General features: G+C 45.5%; 1 protein-coding gene across 13 annotated transcripts in view; it reads left to right on the top strand.

The window, feature by feature from the left end:
• Nucleotides 1-21,740, top strand: part of DTNB (dystrobrevin beta) — a 171,536-nt gene that overhangs the window by 71,317 nt on the left and 78,479 nt on the right. For all 13 annotated transcript variants that reach the window (XR_007246191.1, XR_007246196.1, XR_007246195.1 and 10 more), the window contains one exon: nucleotides 14,278-14,355. Coding sequence is in view for 1 of the 13 variants with exons in the window: in XM_048516275.1 (XP_048372232.1) it covers nucleotides 14,278-14,355 (78 nt within the window). In the remaining 12 variants the exon portion in view is untranslated. The remainder of the gene's footprint in view (nucleotides 1-14,277; nucleotides 14,356-21,740) is intronic.

The following is a 21,740-nucleotide window of genomic DNA, read 5'->3' as shown; positions in this document are numbered from 1 at the left end:
TACTGAATGACAGGATTAATAACTGGGTACAGGAGATGGGCAACAACTGGAAGAGTCACCTCTGTAACAACCTGTGGAGGGGCTTGGTTCTTAGACCAAATAGTTGGGTGTGAGAAGTCTTTGTCAACCATTCTGCTGTTGCCTGGCATACTTATCCTGTGATTAAAATCTGTCTCACCCTGCATACTCTTTTTTTGAAATATTACCATCTGGCAGACGATATAGGATCATAAAAACAAGGACAACTAGGCTCAGAGACAGCTTCTATTCGAGAGCTGTGGCTATGCTGAACTCCATGGTGTTGCGTTGACGTGGCTGTGGCTGTGTAGGGGTGGTTGGAAGGGGATTGTGGAAGTTGGGGTGTGAGGACTGCAGAAATGTGCATTGGGGGATGTTTGTATTTTCGTTGTGCATGCACAATGACATTAAAGTTTATTTTATCTTATAAGAGAATGGCCCAGCTATGTTTGCTGGTCCAGCAGGACAAACTTCCAGGAATACTGTTTTGGTTGTATTGTCGAAGGCTTTCACAGCCGGATTCAACTGGTTGTGGTGGGTTTTCTGGGCTGTGTGGCCATGGTCTCGTAGATCTTGTTCCTAATGTTTTGCCTGCATCTGTAACTGGCATCTTCAGAGGTGTATCACAGAGAAAAGTCCATTACAGTCAGGACACAGTGTGTAACAGACTTCTCTCTGTGATACACCTCTGAAGATGCCAGCCACAGAATCAGGCGAAATGTTAGGAACAAGATCCACCAGACCACGGCCACACAGCCCGGAAAACCCACCAGAACCAACTGTTTTGGTTGTTTCTTGCGGCTGAAGAATCTGCACCCATTCAGAGGCCAGGGTGCTCTTCTGTTCGGCTCCCTGAGCGGCTCTGCTGTTTTAGCTTAGCCATCTGGCAGATGGGGCTTGGGTTGCTTCACCAAAGCTTCCAGTGTTCCTTTAAGGTCTCAGTCATGTATACACAATGCAACAAGCATCAGAGAAGGGGAGCCTCGCTGTGAATGTGAGTACTTTTAACACTCGCCTCCACGCTAACCAGAACAGGTAAATAATTCCTTTCCTTTTGCTATACCTCAGCATTGCTTGCTTCCTCTCCAGGTGGGAGTCAGTTGCGGCAGAGGACTAAGTTATTGGTGCTTTGCTTTAATGCCCCATGTATTTTCTAGTTGGCTCATTAAGTTACCTTCTGCTGCAATTAGAGAAGCCAAACACAAGCTTTTTTAATTGCACTGTCCTTGCTTGTGTGTGTTTTTGAGCCAGATTCAGAGCAGTTAAAACCTTGTGTAAAGACAAGTTTCCTATCTCCTGCTTGGGCATCTTCAGGATACACAAGGGGTGGAGAAGAAACATGTCTCCTTCGTAGTTATTCTTTGGTGAGGACTTGAGGTTTCTGCATAAGGAGGGCTTACAATGGCTTGTTGTCAGTTAAAGAGCACCCATTGGCAGGAGGTTCCTGGCTGCTCCCAGTAATGCTGAATTTACCATTAAGGTGGCTATTGGTATTGCTTTTGAGCTTTGCTTGCACAAGACAGCAATTAGCTGTGTTCAAGAGCATGGTTGAATGGGATGACGTTGTTGAACTAAGGAGCTCCCAATGGTGGTTGAGGGCGTTTGCCTGGTAAATGGGGAAGGCAAGGACCTACCAACCTTTGGTTCTTTCCCTCCTTTTCTTTAGCTAGACCTTTGTTTTACATTTCACTCCTTCATTATCTTGATAATCAAGGATTTAAAAAAGAAGTGTTGCAGGCCATAGTATTTATAGATTTGGAATTAAATCATGATACTGTGTTACAATTGGAGAACAATGAGTCTGTTTTTTTGGTTTTTTATAGCCTACTTTTCTTGCTGAGACACCAGATGGATTACAAAACAAGAACAGTGTACTCATACAGCAAAGATATGAGGATTTCCACAATAGAAGATAATGCAAACACACTTTGAGGATTCTCCTACATGCTGAGATCAGGCGGGTGGCAGCCTTGGAGAGAGTTTACTCAGTTGTGGCACCCACATCCTGGAATTCTCTCCCCAGGGAAACTGATCTGTCCCCTTCTGTGGCCATTTTCCACCAGCAGTGAAGACTTCTTTATTTTGTTTGACATTTCCTCAGTGATCCCTCCTCCAATGTTTCAATTGTTGTTGTTTTTGCATTTGTCTTCTAGCACAGTTTTTAATAGTTTTAGAATTATAGAGTTGGAAGAGACCACAAGGGCCATCCAGTCCAACCCCCTGCCATGCAGGAATACACAATCAAAGCACCCTGGTAGATGGCCATCCAGCTTCTGTTTAAAAACCTCCAAAAAGAAGGAAACTCCACACATTCCAAGGCAGTATATTCCATTGTTGAACAGCGCTTACCAATGAAATCTGTTACTTTTAATCCATTACTTCTTGTCCTAGTCTCTGGAGCAGCAGAAAACAAGCTTGCTCCCTCTTCGACATGACATCCCTTCAAATATTTAAACATGATGATCATGTCACCCCTAAACCTTCTGTTCTCCAGACTAAACATATCTAACTCCCTAAGTCATTCCTCATAGGGCTTGGAATCCAGACCTTTCACCATTTTGGTTGCCCTCCTCTAGATCCATTCCAACTTGCTCCTTCCTCTGGACCCATTCCTTTTTGAATTGTAGTGCCCAGGACACAGTATTGCAGGTGAGGTCTGACCAATGCAGAATACAGTGGTGCTATTACATCCCTCAATCTAGGAACGATATACTCCTGTTCATGCAGCCCAAATTGCATTGACTTTCTTGGCTGCCGCATCACACTGCTGACTCATGTTCAGTTTGCGACCTATCCATTTTAATAATGTGTGTGTTGGCTTTAATGGTTTTTAAGATGTGATTGTATTTTCTGTGTTATTCATTTGCAGTGCCTTGGTGGCCCACGTGAGGGAGAAAGGTGGCGTATACATTTTGTAAAATAAATAAAAATAAGCAAGGCAAGGTATACTGTAAACAGTGTAGTAAATGAAATTACAAAGGTAGAAGGCAATGCAGTAAAAGCAGAATAATATCTGGAGTACTCGTTACAGTAGACTGCAATCCTGTTCCATTGCAGAAGCACTCACCTGGACTGTTCCATTCTATTTCAGTTCTAATTTCTTCATAACAATGACCTGCACATCTCTGTTTTGCACATTCTACAGAGTGACAGAGGTGTGGCTGCCTTCCTGATCTCCTCAGGCGAACCATTCCATGAGATTTCAGCTATCACAGATAATTCACATGAGCAGGCAGTTGCTGACTGTGCCCATTTGATAAGGTCCTGTTTTGTCTATTTGCTCTTGCCTTGTCTATCCTAATAGCAGCCAGAGTGTGACTGGTTTGGCTGAAACAGACCTGCTTAAGTTCACCCATGGTGGCTCTGAACCCATCCTGATTTTCTTCCAACCAAACCAGACAATTGCCACACAGCTCTAGAACAAAGGTCCTGATTCCTGTTGCACTTCTTCAGGGTTTGCTTTGCATGCTTTTTTGAGTAAAAAGTGTTCCATAATATTGTAGCTGGAATCAGTTAAACCTTAAGAGAGTTTTCAAACAAGGGAGGGGGGTGAGACCAGCAACCCAGTAAATGTGAGAGTCTTAAAGGTGTGCAAAAAAACAGGGCTTGCCATGGCCCACGGAGTTAGCAGTAAGTTTCTAGATCAGAAGCAGTGGGAGAGATTTGAGGTTTGCAGCATTATTTTTTGGTTTTAACTGAAAATACTGTTAACGATTATTGTAAGCCACGTTGAACCACGTAGAAAGGAGGAATATAAGTGTTTTAATAAATAAATAATCTTGGGAGGAGCTGCATGAAGCAGTCACAACTTTGAATGCTAAAAGAATTTAGAAAACAGCCCAGGAGGAAATAATCACAGAGGTGAATTGGTTGTGGTGGGTTTTCTGGGCTGTGTGGCCGTGGTCTGGTGGATCTTGTTCCGAACGTTTCGCCTGCATCTGTGGCTGGCATCTTCAGAAGTGTATCACAGAGGGAAGTCTGTTACGCACTGTGTCTAGTGAGAAGGGAAAGTTTAGTGGGGCATATTGTCCATGTCCCAGGGTGGGGAACTAATCAGTAAATGTTTGGGTGGAACTTGCTATGCAAAGGTGTGGTTGAGTGCATTGTATTACAGGTGGGGTTATCAGTCCATTTTTTAAGTACTGTAGCCAAGCTTTGCTAATTTTCAGAGACTCTTCTTTCTTGTTGAAGTTGTCTTGGTGTTTGTGAATTTCAATGGCCTTCCTGTGCAGTCTGACATAGTAACCTTCTGAATTGTCCAGAATTTCAGTGTTCTCAAATAAAATGTTATGTCCAGTTTTGTTTAACACATGTGAATTGTTTTAGGATGGGGCGTGTCTTCGACAAAACATATTAGGCATTCGTTTCTGTCCACTTTTTGGATCCTCTCACCCCTATGCAAGCTTTTTTAAATCTTAAAGACAGCAGGAAAATGTGGCTGTCTGCCAGAAGTACTGTGAGTTGCATGAGATTGCATTTGTTTAGTGCTGTTTGCACTATTTTAGCTGGCAGTGAGTGGCTTCCCTACAGACCCAGTCATTGTGTTATAAAGTGATGACAAGGGAGTATGCAGTTGCTTTGTGATGTATTTGTTTCTTTGTTTAGCCAGATGGTCTTATTTAGATTTGCTAGCAAAGTCAAATTAAATACTTTGGGAACAATCTGCCCAGGATGGCCATGCATTTCACTGAACAGCCTTTGGAACCTTTCATAATGTATGAGGACCTTAGGTACTCCTTGGTTTGACCTCTGGACCTGGGCTGCTCTGAGCTTTCTTCACTAGTATCTTTTAGCCTTCATTTAACAAACTGGACTGCCACAGTGTTCATTAAAAGCAGAACCTTATGATGTATGCCAGGTATTCCCTAATATTGTTTTCCTGGGGAAAGGGGAAGGTAAATCCAATTTGGTTTTGATCTGTAGAGACGCTGGGAATTCTGCAGAAGTGAGAGACCAGTTAGTATGGTCCACTCTCAATAATTTCCTGACACTTATAGGGAATTTTTCTGCTTGCAAGACTGACTGACCAGGACTTTAAGAACATAAGAACATAAGAACAAGCCAGCTGGATCAGACCAGAGTCCATCTAGTCCAGCTCTCTGCTACTCGCAGTGGCCCACCAGGTGCCTTTGGGAGTTCACATGTAGGATGTGAAAGCAATGGCCTTCTGCGGCTGTTGCTCCCGAGCACCTGGACTGTTAAGGCATTTGCAATCTCAGATCAAAGAGGATCAAGATTGGTAGCCATAAATTGACTTCTCCTCCATAAATCTGTCCAAGCCCCTTTTAAAGCTATCCAGGTTAGTGGCCATCACCACCTCCTGTGGCAGCATATTCCAAACACCAATCACACGTTGCGTGAAGAAGTGTTTCCTTTTATTAGTTCTAATTCTTCCCCCCAGCATTTTCAATGAATGCCCCCTGGTTCTAGTATTGTGAGAAAGAGAGAAAAATTTCTCTCTGTCAACATTTTCTACCCCATGCATAATTTTATAGACTTCAATCATATCCCCCCTCAGCCGCCTCCTCTCCAAACTAAAGAGTCCCAAACGCTGCAGCCTTTCCTCATAAGGAAGGTGCTCCAGTCCCTCAATCATCCTCGTTGCCCTTCTCTGCACTTTTTCTATCTCTTCAATATCCTTTTTGAGATGTGGTGCCCAGAACTGAACACAGTACTCCAAGTGTGGTAGCACCACGTATTTATATAAGGAGCATGACAATCTTTGCAGTTTTATTATCAGGTCCTTTCCTGATTATCCCAGCATAGAGTTTGCCTTTTTCACAGCTGCCATACATTGAGTTGACATTCCCATGGAACTATCAACTAAGGCCCAAATCCCTTTCCTGGTCTGTGACTGATAGCACTGACCCTGTAAGCGTGTATGTGAAGTTTGGATTTTTTTGCCCCTATGTGCATCACTTTGCATTTTGCTACATTGAACTGCATTTGCCATTTCTTAGCCCACTCACCCTAATTTATCAAGGTCAGCTTGGAGCTCTTATGAAATCCTTTGTGGTTCTCACCACCCTACATAATTTGGTATCATCTGCAAACTTGGCCACCACGCTACCCACCCCTACTTCCAGGTCATTTATGAATAGGTTAAAGAGCACTGGTCCCAATACGGATCCTCGCGGGACACCACTCCCCACACCTCTCCATTGTGAGAATTTCCCATTTACACCCACTCTCTGCTTCCTGTTTCTCAACCAGTTTTTAATCCATAGGAGGACTTCCCTCTTATTCCTTCATTGCTGAGTTTACTCAATAGTCTCTGGTGAGGAACTTTGTCAAAAGCCTTTTGGAAATCCAAGTAGACAATGTCCACTGGTTCCCCCTTATCCACATGCCTATTTACATCCCAAAAGAACTCTAGTAAGTTTGTACGACAGGATTTGCCTCTGCAAAAGCCATGCTGACTCTTTCTCAGCAGGTTTTGCTTTTGTACATGTTTTATAATTTTATCTTTAATGACAGATTCTACTAATTTACCAGGAACAGATGTCAAACTGACTGGCCTGTAATTTCCTGGGTCCCCCCTAGATCCTTTCTTAAAGATTGGTGTGACATTGGCCATCTTCCAGTCTTCAGGGATGGAGCCTGATTTCAAGGATAAGTTGCATATTAAAGTGAGAACATCAGCAATTTCATGCTTGAGCTCTTTAAGAACTCTTGGGTGAATGCAATCTGGGCCAGGGGATTTGGTAGCATTTAGTTTATCAATGGCTGCCAGAACTTCTTCCTTGTCTACCACTAGCTTCGCCAGTTCCTCAGATTCACCTCCTAAGAAGCTTGGTTCAGGTGCAGGAATTTTCCTCACCTCCTCTTGGGTGAAGACAGATGCAAAGAATTCATTCAGCTTCTCTGCAATCTCCCTGTCATCTTTTAGCACACCCTTTGTTTCCTTTGTCATCTAGCGGGCCTACCGCTTCCCTTGCTGGCTTCCTGCTTTTGATGTACTTGAAGAACTGTTTGTTGCTGGTTTTGATGTTCACAGCCATGCGTTCCTCATAATCCTTTTTTGCCTCCCTTACAGCTAACTTGCTTCTCTTTTGCCATCATTTGTGTTCTCTCTGGTATTCTTTATCAGTTAAGTTGGACTTCCATTTTCTAAAAGACATCTTTTTTCCCTAATAATTTCCTCAACGTCCCTTGTTAACCATGGTGGCTTTCTTTTGGACTGGGCGCTGCCTTTCCTAACCTGTGGAACACATTCCAGTTGAGCTTTTAAGACTGTGTTTTTAAATAACCTCCAAGCATCTTGGACATTTTTTACTCTCTTGATTTTCCCTTTCAGCTTCCTGCGCACTATCCCCCTCATCTTTGAGAAATTTCCCTTTCTGAAGGCGAATGTAACTACATTAGTAGTTGTCACTTGTTTGCATGCAGAGATACTGAATCTGACAGCATTGTGGTGGCTGTTCCCTATCGGCTCAACAACACTGACTTCCCGCACCAGGTCCTGGAGTCCCACATAGAATTAGATCTAGGATCACCTCTCCCCTGGTTGGTTCCACAACCATCTCCTCTAAGCCACAGTCATTTAGCATATCCACGAATGCTCTCTCCTTACTATGACCTGAACATGCATTTTTCCAGTTTATATGGGGATAGTTAAAATCGCCCATTACCACGACATTTTTGCTTTTGTTGGCCTCTCTAATTTCTTTTCCATCTCAGAATCCTCTTGTGCGCTTTGGTCAGGGGGACGATAATATATTCCTAATGTTAAACTATGCTTCACCCCTGGTATTGATATCCACAGTGCTTCTGTAGAGGAATCAGCTCCCCCTGCATTGTCTATTTTATGTGACACTATGCTCTCTTTGATGTAGAGGGCCACCCCACCCCAATATAGCCCTGTCCTATCCTTCCTGTAGAGCCTGTAACCTGGGATAACAGCATCCCACTGGTTCTCCTCATTCCACCATGTCTCTGTGATTCCCACTATATCAATGTCCTCCTTCAAAACTCTGTACTCCAGCTCCCCCATTTTAGGTCGAATGCTTCTACTATTAGCATAGAGACACTTGTATACTCTGTCTCTGTCCCTAACCTGGGATTTATGTGTTTTGCCCTCTAGCCTTTTGTAGACACTATCACTTATCACATTGCTATGTTCCTCACTTGTATGTGGTTGATTCTCTGTCTGCATCCCCATGGACTCTGTATTCCGAACCGAAGTCACCTCAGCTCCTGTCAGCTTTCCCCCAGGAATCAGTTTAAAAGCTGTTCTGCCACCTTTTTATTGTTGAGCGCCAGCAGCCTGGTTCCTCTTTGGTTAAGATGAAGCCCGTCCCTTTTGTACAGGCCTGCCTTATCCCAAAAGGTTCCCCAGTTCCTGACAAATCTGAAACCCTCTGCCTTGCACCACCTTCTCATCCACGCATTGAGACCCTGTATCTCCGCTTCTAGCTAAGCCCTGCGCATGGAACAGGTAGCATTTCAGAGGAATGCCACCTTGGGGGTCCGGATTTTAAACCTTTTTCCTAGCAGCCTAAATTTAGCTTCCAGAACCTCCCGGCTACATTTCCCAATGTCATTGGTACCAATGTGGACCACAACTGCTGACTCCACCCCAGCACTGTCTAACAGCCTATCTAGACGTAGCGTGCCATCCGCAAACTTCGCACCAGGCAGGCAAGTCACCCATCGCGGTCATCACGCCTGTCACAAACCCAACTCTCTATATTCCTGATGATCGAATCACCCACTACAAGGAGCCCCCCACCTCCCCGAGGGGTATCCTCAGTGCAAGAGGATAGCTGATCACCAGTTAAGGAAGGGATCCCATCTAAGGGAGCATCTTCCACCACCTCGAACTGGCACCCTCTGTCACCCAGACTCTCATTCTCCATGACATCTGAAGAGATGTCACCTTGGGAGTGGGACCCGGCTGCTGGGTCCCTGGAAGCCTTGTTTGTTGCCCTCTCTGCCTCTCTCAGCTTCTCCAGGTCTGCCACCTTGGCTCGAGGGCACGGACACGTTCCTTGAGTGCCAGGAGCTCATTGCAGCGAGGCACACCCGCGACTTCTGGCCTAGTGGCAGATAGTCATACATGTGACACTCAGTGCAAAACACTGGCAAGCCCCCATCCCCCTGCTGGCTTCCTGCCTTCATATCTGCTTTTGTTTAGATATTTAGATATTAAACTTTTAGTCAGTGCCCCTTGGAGCTATCTGTACCTACTATCCCTCAAGAAATGTCCTTATTAATTAATTATTTTATTTATTTTAAAAAAGAAAAAAGAAAGAAATTGCTGGTTCCAGAGACTGAACTAAAGACTGAATGACTCACCTCAGGAGCCCCACCTTTAGCAGCCCAGGACAAAGAGTAACCTCTGTTAACCCCTGTTAAGCCCCACCTCCAGCAGTCTCAGCTCCTAGTAGCCTTAAGGAGAAAAAGAGATAACCCCTGCAAACCCCTGTTAAAAATACACTGTTTTAAAAGATGTGGCTTTGAGAAAAGCCCTCCAAAATGAACACCAGAGTCACTCTGTTCTTCCTGGCCCAGATACCTTGTCCACTGCTGCTCCTTTCTGCTGGTTCCAGAGACTGACTTTGATGCATCTACATCTAAATTGTGGAGATGGCGCAGGCTGTTAGCTCACTTCAAACATCTGCACTCTTGGTCCAATCAGTTCTTTGGTTGCTGAGACTGGGGTGGGCGAATGAAATGGCGGGACATCACTGGTAGAAGATCCATGACAAAACCAATGAAATGGGTAAGTTGGTTTTAATGCCTACCCAATGCTGGTGAAGAAAGTATGCTTCACCACCATCACTGTGATTACATAGAACCATCCAGCAAAGCTTTTACTAGTAGATAGAGGCCTTTTGCATCCAGGCCTACAGGAAGGATCTATAAATATGTTGTGCGTTTTGCAGTTAAAAATTGCTGGCAGCTGTTCCACATTGGATGCCATAGAGAGTTCTAGAACTTATGCTTCACTGTTTGTTACAGGTCATTTATCTTGATCAATCCAAGAACATGGGAAAGGTACTCAGACTGGTTGCAATTATTGCTGGTATTCTTGGCCTTTCTCCTTCCTAAATGATTTTATCTGCTGGGTTGGAGTGGTCTAGTGGGTAATGGAGGTGGTGTCTCCTTTAAAGAGTGAGTGGTGTAAGGCTACTTCTGAAGAAACCTTTGTTGGCCTACAGAACTTTACCATTATCCTGCTAATCTCCAGTTTGTTGTTCAGAAGCGGCTAGGGCAGGTATGGTTGCACAGCACCAGCAACAGCACCTGCTGGACATTACAGATTATCTTGGTTTTTTAAAAAAATCTGGCTTCCTGCCTGGTTTGGGGGAGACACTGCCGTGGTTGCCCTACTCAGTGATCTTTGCTAGGAACTGAATGTTCGTTCTGTTGACATTTACTACCATGGTCACATGAGTTGCCTGAGTAGACTCCAGAAGATGGTGGTAGACCTTTGCAGATTGCAGCAGTGACTTCTTTGATCTCCTGTGCTAATTCAAATGTACATACAATTGGTGAGGAAGGCTGTCCAGGGATTTTGGGTACAATGTCACAAATATGCAGATGACACACAATACTGCCTTTCCTTTTAATCAGACCTTAGGGAGATGGCAGAAATTGTGTTCCATTGTCTGTGGTTCAGTGAGGATAGGGATGCAGACTAAAACTGAATCTACATTAGACACAATGATGTAGGTAAGGGGGGGTTCCTGGGTTCAAACCCCCCATCATAAGTTCCGCCCCTGTTTGTGGGGGGGGGGGGTTGTATTTTTTTAGTGTTTTTTTAGTTTCTGGCCTGCAGGGGTGCGGTTTTTAGGCTAGCAGCACCAAAATTTCAGGGATTTGTTGGGAGACTCTCCTGATGATACCACCCAGGGTGTCCAAAGTTATGGGCTCCCAAAGGGGGTGCCCCATCCCCCATTGTTTCCAATGAGAGCTAATAGAAGATGGGGGCTTCACCTTTGAGGGTCCATAACGTTGGACCCCCTGAACCAAACTTCACCAAACCTGGATGGTATCATCAGGAGAGTCTCCTAAAGATACCCTGAAAGTTTGGTGCTGCTAGCTTAACAATTGCATCCCTGACAGCAGGCACCCCCCCCTAAATTCCCCCAGATTCTCCTTTTAAATACACCCCCTTCAGCATGGATTTAAAGGGAGAATTTGAGGTCCCTAGTTCAAACATTGAAAGTGATGCTGTTTCAGGGTGGGGGAGAAACCACCCCAAAACAGCATCACTTTCAATGTTATTTTAACTGGGGACCCCAGATTCTCCCTTTAAGGTGGATTTAAAAGGAGAATCTGGGCTTCCTAGTTTAAACACCATTGAAAGTGAAGCTGTTTGAGGGTGGATTCCAGCATCACTGCAGCCACCCATGGGGCGTCTGCCTGGAATTGAGAGCAGAAGGGATTGCCAGCTGCTGGCTGGGAGCCCAGCCAGTGGAGGGGGGGCGGGGGGGGCAGGGCAGGGGAGTCTGCTGTCCCTGGCCTCAGAGCTGCTTTTATAAGCACTGAGGCCAGGGGCGGGGCTTGGGGAGGCGTGGCCATGCCCACAGGGCGGGTGAGGTGTGGCCCCGCCCCGCCCTCAAACCCACCTCATAAAAAAGCTATACTTCCGTCACTGGTGAGACATCAATACTCGTTATTGGGAATGTCTCATCTGGGAGTAATTGTAAGGCGTTTGATTGATGGAACAATGTTTCCCTTTTTAGATTTGGGCACATAGCTTGGGGGGAATCTCTTAGACCCAGTGCTACATTGGCTGGTAAGATGGTAATCTTTGTCAAATGTACTTGTGATGGACAGGTTAGGTTCCGCCTCTCCCTAAGAATAACTAATCAGAGGTAACAGAATGTTGGTGAGAGAGAGAATTTGGAAAACAGTTGTTGAGGGTTGGCAGCAAGGGAGTTAGATGGTAAAGCGCATGTCTGACTGGATGAAGCTGAGGCAAAGAACAACTTTAAGCAAAGTGAAAGAAAAGTCAGTTTGTACAAAAAATCCCAAATGTTGGAATAGGAAACAGTTCAAAGGAAAAGAACCATTGTAATATCTATATTACAGTCGCAGAGGGCCATTGCTTTCACATCCTGCATGTGAGATCCCAAAGGCACCTGGTGGGCCACTGCGAGTAGCAGAGAGCTGGACTAGATGGACTCCGGTCTGATCCAGCTGGCTTATTCTTATGTTCTTACTTTTTTCAGGGTTATGTTTGAACCATAAATAAAGGTTAACTCCTTATTCATTTTATTCTGTGAGCTATGTGTTTTCGGGAAACACACACACACACACCAGTAAAGATATTGGTCTATATATGTTTTATGATATGAATGAATAAATGGTGACCGTTTGTGAATGGAACAGTATTTGAGCCTCCAACTGCAATAACTGTGTGAAGTGTTTGAGTGAGGGGGCCTGTTATTAAAGGAGGCTAAGCTACCCTGTCCTCTGATGTCTCTGTGAGTGAAAGAGAGGACCTGAGAGATGAAATGATCTTGGCTCTCTATAGATTTTAAAAGACATATGACAGGCTGACCTCCATGAAACCCTGAACCAGAGGGGGGGGGGTGTAGACTAGAAGGTGGGAGGTGTGAATGGGGGGGCGCGTTACAATACCCCGCTACCTTTTTGCCCTCTGAAACTGGCTTTCTCAGAGAGAAAAAAACCATCTACTTATGGTGATTCTTGCTTCATGTTTGACTATTGTGAAGGAGTTTTGGTGGAAAGTGCTTGTGGGGTGCTGGGGTGCATTCGCAGGCAGACTCATTGAAGCTGCACCAGGCTGATTTCATGATGACTGTATTGCTCCAAGTTAGTTTCCAGGCTGAATCCAAGGTGCTGGCTTTGCCCTTGAGTGGGGCTAGAGCTAGACCCAGGATATCTAAAAGGACTGCCTACTCCCACACAAATTTAATCACATATTAAGAGCTTCCTTGGAGGCCTTCTCCATCAGAAGTGTGGTGGATGACTACCTGTGGCAGGGCTTCTCCCCAAGCGGCCCTTCCTCCCTCTCAGAAATCAGGAGTCAAGGTGGTTTTTAAAAATTACAGCAATTTTGGGGGACGGGGGGACGGGACAATTTAGCCATGATTATTTTTCTGCCCTTTTTGGCTATTCAGCTTCATGATTACTGGGATTTTGTGTCTTCGTGTGTGTGTGTGTGTGTGTGTGTGTGTGTGTGTGTGTGCGTGCGCGCGCGTGCGCCATCAAGTTACAGCTGACTTACGGCAACCTTGTAGGGTTTTCAAGGCAAGAGGAGTACAGAAGTGGTTCGGCCTTGCCTTCCTCTGCATCACAACCCTGGTATTGTTGTCATCATGACCTTGGTATTCTTTGGAGGTTTCCCATTCAACATTTGCCAGGGCCAACCCTGCTTAGCCTCTGAGATCTGACAAGATTGGGCTGGCCTGGACCACCCAGGTCAGGCGGGTAGTTTTCGGTACTTTGTTTCAACGTGTATTTTTGTTCTTCTTGGTCTTTGTTAGATGATTGGAGCTTTTTTTTGAAAGGACTGTGGTAAGCAAAACCAAAACAAGAGTAGAGACTATTTTCTGTTGCTGAGAGCCTCCTTTTATAAATGGCCATCCCAACAAAGTGTAGGTCAGACATGCTTTCAATGCTTTCATTTCTCAGCTACAATGTTAATCCTGCGACTCAAGAACTAGCATAAGTGTAGTTCTGAGCATACCAAGTATCACAGGAGTGAGCAGGCATAATTATGGTTTTACTTGCAAACAGGTGGCGAGCATAATTTTTTTTTAAGTGAGGATCATCTTAGAGCCATTTCTTCAGCGTCAACCTCTTTGGAAAAGCCAGACCCTGCAGCCAAGTGGGTTCAATTTCCTCTATAATGACCCCATTTCCTGTTGCAAGAGTGCAAGAATGCAAGAGAGAACCCAGAAGTTAGTGGGGCTTATCCGTTAAAGGTTCCGGCTCCCCTGCAGTCATGTGATTTTCAAAGACTTTGTTTTTTTGTACTTGAGTGACAATAGGGTTCTGGTCTCCTCCACTGCTGCCAAATTAATCCCTGTCTTCTGCTTGGGATTTTATCTTTTGAGCCAATCAATGCAGACAACGTCAGTTGGTTACTACAACCAACAGAGAAAGACTGAAGCAGTAGCGATGGTAAAGGATGGGAATGGGGGGCAGCTGAAGGAGCGCAGGCTTGGAGTTTGTCTTCGGTGACCTATAAGAAGGTGGTGGTCATTGTGTTTTGCCCCGTCTGTGTGCAGCCTACCTAGTCACTGACCATAATGCGCCATCTGTGTTTTTGTATTTCAGCCCTTCTCGGCCCCTCACTAACATGAACGATGCCATGGTTACCCACATGTCTTCTGGAGCCCCCACGCCAACAAAAAGGTAGGCATATAAGGCGTTTACGAGAGGCAAGTTGTTCACCGTAAAACATCTCATTATAAATTCAGAGATGGCAGATTGGGGAGCAAAGGGTGATGCTTCTGTGCTTTGGATGTTTCTAAAACAAATGCCTCATTCCTGCAGCCTCTTTCCTTTCTTCCCTAGAAAAAATATTCATTCACTACCATTCAGTGCAGTTTTTATTCAGCCCATTCTATTAGCTAAGTCATTTTTAATAAACTTCAGAAGCCTGTAGGGTTTTGGTGAGTCCCGGAATTAGAAATAGCCCCTTTCTCTCTATCCCAGTGCATCTTGTAGGGCAAACCATTTCCCAAACCCTAAAGAGATGCTGAAACAAGTGAACTGTCCATATAGAAATGAGAAAGTACAGCTTATGGAGCCTGAAAGTTGGCCATGCCGGCAGGGGCTGATGGGAATTGTAGTCCATGAGCATCTGGAGAGCCGCAGGTTGCAGACCCCTGGTCCAGACCAAGAGGGTGTTCCTTTTCAGTCAAAAGTTCCTTTGTGTTTAGCTGAAGAGGGGGTAGACTAGGCTACCAGACCATAAAACTAGTCCACCCATTATACTATAGGGCATAGGTGTCAAACTCGCGGACCTCCAGATGTTATGGACTACAGTTCCCATCATCCCCTGCCAGCATGATGATGGCAGGGGATGATGGGAAGTGTAGTCCATAACATCTGGAGGGCCGCGAGTTTGACACCTATGCTGTAGGGTGACCAAATGGAATTTTTCTTTGAAGGACACAAAAGCAGCAACTCAATGTTCCGGTGCTCAGTCTTCGAAAGGGCTGCAGAATAAGAGATCCCTGAGGAGTTTCTTATTTCTCTGTTGAAGAGTATTCCATCTTTAGGCTAAACAAAAAAATTTTTCATTTTCATGTCAGTGCCTTTTGTTTTTACTGAACAGTTAATGTGATTTTAATTTCCTTGTTATTTCCCATGTGTAAACCAATTGCTGATCTTTTCCGGTGCACAAGTGCAGTTTGAAATGATTGAGCAGAGCAGGATTGGTGCGAAATGTTTCTTCGTTTGCTCCGGACAGTTGATGTGAAGACAAATAGGGCTGTGAATCCCTCTGATACAGCTTGTACGTTTAGTTGTTTTCAGTAGGTTGTGGACAGTCTTGGAAGAATATATTTGTATACCATCTTTTTCCGCCGTGGGGACCCAGAGTGACTCACATTGGCCTCCTGGCCTCCTCCTGTGAGGTGGGGTATGCCAAGTGTGTGTGATTGGTCCAGTCAGGGTCTGAAACATTTTGAGTTAGGAGGGTCTCTTCCTTCCTTCCTTCCTTCCTTCCTTCCTTCCTTCCTTCCTTCCTTCCTTCCTTCCTTCCTTCCTTCCTTCCTTCCTTCCTTCCTTCCTTCCTTCCTTCCTTCCTTCCTTCCTTCCTTCCTTCCTTCCTTCCTTCCTTCCTTCCTTCCTTCCTTCCTTCCTTCCTGGTCGGTCGGTCGGTCGGTCGGTCGGTCGGTCGGTCGGTCGGTCGGTCGGTCGGTCGGTTTTGTGTACCGCCCTCCCCCTAAGGGTTCGGGGCGGTGAACAACAGTTTTAAAACATACATACAAACATAATTTAAAACATCGATTCATCATAACAAGAGCCCATAAAAAATGCAGATGGCGCCTGATGCTCTCCCCTCCCCCACCCCTGCCTACGGGAGGCCAGATGGAAAGGTAGATGTATTTAACCAGACTGGCCAAATGCCTGGTGGAACAGGCTCATCTTACTCTGCAAGTCCTGCAGGGCCCTGATCGCCTTAGGGAACCTGTTCCACCAAGTAGGAGCCAGGGCTGAAAAAGCCCTGGCTCTCGTAGAGGCCAGTCTGATCTTTTTGGGCCAGGGATCATAAGTAGGACCTCCTCCAAGGAGCAGAGGGGCCTGACAGGGAAATATGGGGAGAGGCGGTCCCTCAGGTATGCAGGTCCGAGGCCATGAATGGCTTTAAAGGTGAAAACCAACACTTTAAACACAATCCAGAACTCATTCGGCAGCCAGTGCAGATAGTGGATGAGGTGATTTAGAGGCAAGGGAGATAGTGGACGAGGTGATTGTACCCATTATGGCTTGAGGTGGAAGAAAGAAGGAGTGATAAAGGAAAGGCATACTCTCCAGTACCCCTTTCCCCTCCGAAGAGATTTCCCTGTGAGAAATGTAGGAGGGTCAGCTGAAATTCACCCTGGGAACAGTCTTCTCACTGTTGCCATTTCAATTATTCATATTCCCCCTACAGAGCCAGGAAAGAAACTGCAGCAACAATACCTCACCCAATCACTCTGCTGTGATCACTGTACTGCTGGCACCAATTCTACGTTGCACACCAACATTTTGGGGGATGCTTTTGTGCTGCTCTTTCAATGCAGGCTGATCCTTTCTGTGTGTTTATCTGAGCATCTGTTCATTTTGCCAGGTACCAAAAGGCTGCGACTAAACCAAATAATTGGGAAGTATTGGAGTGAATGGCTGGATTTCCTCCTCTCCAAGGCTTCTTGATAAGCCTCACAAGATTAGGAAAGGGGAGGAGGGAGCTGTGAGAGAGACGCTTGTCGCCGCGTGTGAACGGGCACCATTGAGTAGGCCATGTCAAAGATGGGAACAGCAAAGCAGATGAAAGACACAGTCAAATCAAGGAAAACGGTGGGTTTCTCTGGAACAGGGGTCTGCAATGTTCATGGACTACAATTCCCATTAGCCCCTGCCAATTGGCCATGCTGGCAGGGGCTGATGGGATTTGTAGTCCATGAACATCTGGAGAGCTGCAGAATGCAGACCCCTGCTGGAGTAACATTCACATCCTGCTCTTGTTAGCAATTTTTTTTAAATTAAAGATTCACAGTCCTTTTTCCTTTCCATGTACAATATGTATGCATTCCTAATCTGTTAAAGCCCAAGAATTTTCATTAAGACTGCTTCCCTCTTCCATTCCACATTGCAATGTTCAGTGCTGGGTCTGAGATGCAGGACTTAACCAAGTTCCTTTGTGAACATCTGGGATTCTTAAAATCTGGTCCTGACCTTCTTCTTGCCACAACAGAGAGTGGGGTTGCTAGGGGGAAACAAGAGGAGCTGCAGAATCCAGGTAAAGGATGGGGCGGTGGGTGGGGGATGGATGGAAGTAGCGAAGAAACAAGAATGGATAGGGAGGGAATTTAACTTGAAAGCGCTTCTAGCTCTGAAGAGCCTGCTGCTTTCATTACGTAGCCTTTTAATCTTGTTTTGGAGAGGCTCTTAACCCCCCCAGCAAGATCACACCAATGAGCCATCTAAAGTGTCCGTGGGAATCATGCAAGATGGATGACAATGGAAATCCACAGCTTTGTATCCCCTTTGTGTCTTCTTGAGAAGAACGTCTGAGCACTGTGATTGTATTTGTACCTGTCATGGCTAATCGACTGCCTTCCATGTATCTGTCTACCTAAAATCCTTGCAAACTCGGGCCAGTAACAGGAGTGCAGGGACAGGTCATGACAGATCTCTCTGGTCCTGGCCACTTAAGAATGTCAGTAGCAGAGAACACCCTTTGGAAATGGTGGGAGACATGAGGTCTACCCACCTTCAGTGAAATCAGCTGAGAACCATTCAAGCCTGTACCAAGTTGAGGCTGCCTCTATTTTTCCCCTGAGACCCCAATCCCAATGATTAATGCGCAGGCACTGATGAAGGCCCTGCCCAACATTCTCCACTGCAGGCAAGGGACCATTTTCTTGAGATGCAATCAGTGACAAGACAATGTGGATGATGACATTGCACTGGGCAGAGGGATGGGCCCATGGAAGGGTGGACCGCTCTACAGCCTGCCCTTAGCAGTGGACAGTGGAGACGTTTTGATGGTAGTTCCTGCTGAGGTGTACAAAACAGTTCTGTGCCAGAGCTCTTAGTCTGCAGATGATGAAGTGTCCTTGGGACAAGGTGGGTCTAAGAGCAGCAGCCTGCCCAAGGACACAACATCGTGAGCGTTAGAATGGTTGGTACAGGCAATGTGGTCTCAAGTTCCAGAAGCAGTTTGGGAATCATGGTTCATGGAAGAAACTAGAACACAAGATTGCAGTTGTCTTTTGACACTATCCAGCACTATCCGGCACTCTTCTTCCCCTTACAGAGCAGCAGTGGCGTAGTGGTTAAGAGCAGGTGCATTCTAATCTGGAGAAACCAGGTTTGATTCCCCGCTCTGCCGCTTGAGCTGTGGAGGCTTATCTGGGGAATTCAAATTAGCCTGTGCACTCCCACACATGCCAGCTGGGTGACCTTGGGCTAGTCACAGCTTCTCGGAGCTCTCTCAGCCCCACCCACCTCACAGGGTGTTTGTTGTGAGGGGGGAAGGGCAAGGAGATTGTAAGCCCCTTTGAGTCTCCTACAGGAGAGAAAGGGGGGATATAAATCCAAACTCCTCCTCCTCCTCCTCCTCCTCCTCCTCCTCTTCTTCTTCTTCTCCTTCTCCTTCTCCTTCTCCTTCTCCTTCTCCTTCTCCTTCTCCTCCTCCTCCTCCTCCTCCTCCTCCTCCTCCTCCTCCTCCTCCTCCTTCTTCTTCTTCTTCTACTTCTACTTCTACTTCTTCCGCACATTTTTTCAAAGTGCTCCATGATATATGATGGGCACAGTGACCTACAAGCCAGGGTTACTTATAAAATGCAAAGAGTTCTCTGTTTCTTTGGGTGGCTCTTTAGTAGGGAAGGGAAATGGTCTGTTAGGATGGTTGGTTGGTTGAGATGTCCTCCTCCTTGTTTGACACCAGGAAAACTAATATTTTCATATGATATGAGAAGGCATCTGAGCACAGAATGCTATTCCAAAACTAGCTCCCCTGCCCTGTTTGATGATAAAATCAATGTTTCTGAGCCTATATGACTTCAGTGGAATATGAACTAACGAATCTGACCACAAACACTGTCTGAGCATGCCAATGCCATCTCTGCTCATGGCAAAGAACTCTGAGCCAGTGCCACTAGCTTATTGTTATTGGAACATACGCAGTGTCACAGCTTGCCGAGGCTTTTTGCTCCTAGTGCAGTGGAACAGACTGAGGGAGTCATAAGCTCAGCCTAGCAATCTGCTCAGGGAAATGGAGTCTTAGCCATTGACTGTGTTGATGCAGACGTTTAAGCCAAGTGAAGACCTACCAATAAACCAGCGAAATGGAAGGGATTGATGTGAGATCATGTGCTGTCTATTTGTTCCTGCAGATTTTGCACGCACACGCGCCCCCCCCCCCCAGTGTATGGCATTAACTTTTCCATTGTGTGCAAATTTCTCTGGTGACATCTGTCGCCAGCCATGCACCCTACGGTGTTGCTTACTTTGTATTGCTCCTTCGAGCAGAGTGATGATGTTGCTGCTTTTAACAAGTTCTTCTGGGGCCAAACCCAAACCTGTCCACTACCCCATGCTGCCCATTAACTCATTCATTTTATCCCTTGCTCACACTTGGAAGGTTCCCAAGGTGGACTTGCAGTGGGTTGCTCAAGTTTTATGGTGGGATTCTGCCAATGTAGATTGAAGGAGGAAAAGTTGTGGAGTCAGAACAGTCTCCTTGGTGACTTGCTCTCACAAATGCATTCAGTTTCTAAAGAATAGTCAGTTTCTAAACAAGTCCTTGGAATTCTGGACTTCCTTGGTGTCAATCCCTAGGTCCCTATTTAGCCACTGGCTATCTAGTAAAACCCGCACTGTCGGTTGAGGCAGGAAACAGCGTAAAGTCCTTCTCTTCCAACAGAAAGAATATTCAGAATATTCTGAAGGTAGACAGCTTGCAAAGGATAGGAGATAACTATTCTCTCTCTCTAGCTCTCTCTCTCTCTCCCTCTCCCCACTCCCTCGCCCCATCCAGATCTCTTTTAGTTCCCTCTGGGAATATTCATTCTCTCAGAGTTGTAACATTTTGGATAACTGGAGGGTTTTGCATTTCTTGATAGGGTGGATTAAGTCAAAGCATTCCGCGGTTTCAAGTATACATTTTCTTGCATCTCTCACATGTCATCTCATCTCCTTCCTTTAATGGAACTTGCCTGGGCTTGGTTAAGTGTGGGAGACACTACAAATATCTGTGGTTTTATGTTCTAGCTGTAAACACTAGGAGGTTTGAGGGTACTGAGTTGTATCCAAGAGTGCCCTACTATGAACTGATAGCACTTCCGTTCGTGCAAGGAGAGAGCCATGAATTTGGGATTTCCACTCCCACATTGCTCCAGAGGGTTCCCCTGAAACCTGAAAAATCCAAATAAGCCAAAAAAGTTCATGTAGAAGTTCAGCTTTTTTGAAAATGCCCAGATGTTTTAAAGAGCAGGGTTTTTGTTTTGTTTTTTAGTGACTCAAGAGCAGGGTTTTTGTTTTGTTTTTTAGTGACACAAGAAGCTACAGAAGACAGGCGGAGGTGGGAAGGATCCATTTGCCAGTAGAGGTCCCCTCAGGGATCCAACCCACTGTTCTGAGTTCAGCTGTCCTGAATGAATAATTTACTGGGCAGCTGATGGGTGGTCAGAGGCTAACAAAAACATGACTGTCCTCTGATCATGGAAATGTGTCTCCCCTGTCTTTGAAAAATTATGCCCTTGAGCTAGTGTGAAGCACAGGGAAGCAGTTTGGTTGCAGTTCTTGGATGATAAAGGTAAAGAGCTGTGACTTTTAAACTATTTTGGTGGATTGGGAGCAATCTGGAGGAGCACAGGGGACTCAGCAGCATGAAGGGCAACTGATTTTCCTGGCTGCTTTCTTTTATTATTCCCTGCTTGTCTGTTTGTGAATAAAACCAGTATAAACAAAGACAGTGAGTCTTCAGTCCAAAGGAAAGTAAATCATTCCTAGATTTCTTATCACGCTGGGGGAAGAGGTGAGTACCCGGCAACACTGTTACCAACTCCATTTATAAAAAGAGCAGTGACTAGATGTACACGCTGATGCATAATTGAATCAGTTATTTTGTAGTATATACAACGACTCAGCTGCATTATACTGCTTGGAAAGACGCCTGTGTTTTTGAATGGGAAAATGATGTGCAATTAAGCCAGCTATTGAAATATGTACGCTTGCATTGGTTTAGCTCAGCATTGCCAAAATGCTCATCTGCTTTGAAAGAGAAGTGTCTTCGACTCGAGAGGTCAGTGCGCGGCAAGGCAAACATATGAAAGAAGACAGACTTTGCTCGTTTCCATTCGACATCCCCTGCTATCAGGGTTATTGGCCAGTCTATGAAAAGAACATCTTTCACTGGATTTGCAGATAATCTCCTGCAGCTTGGATGCATGCCATCATCTTCCAACTGAAGAGAGTTGTTGAGAATTGCTTCTGTTCCTGAAGCATAGGTGGCAGACAGACAAATCAGGAGGTGTCGACTCAAGGCGACACTGTCATTAACAGTACAACCCTTCAGGAAG

The sequence above is a fragment of the Sphaerodactylus townsendi genome, linkage group LG01 (genome assembly GCF_021028975.2).
Source record: "Sphaerodactylus townsendi isolate TG3544 linkage group LG01, MPM_Stown_v2.3, whole genome shotgun sequence".
In the NCBI taxonomy this organism is placed as follows: domain Eukaryota; kingdom Metazoa; phylum Chordata; class Lepidosauria; order Squamata; family Sphaerodactylidae; genus Sphaerodactylus; species Sphaerodactylus townsendi.
This window is presented reverse-complemented; position numbering and strand designations above follow the sequence as displayed.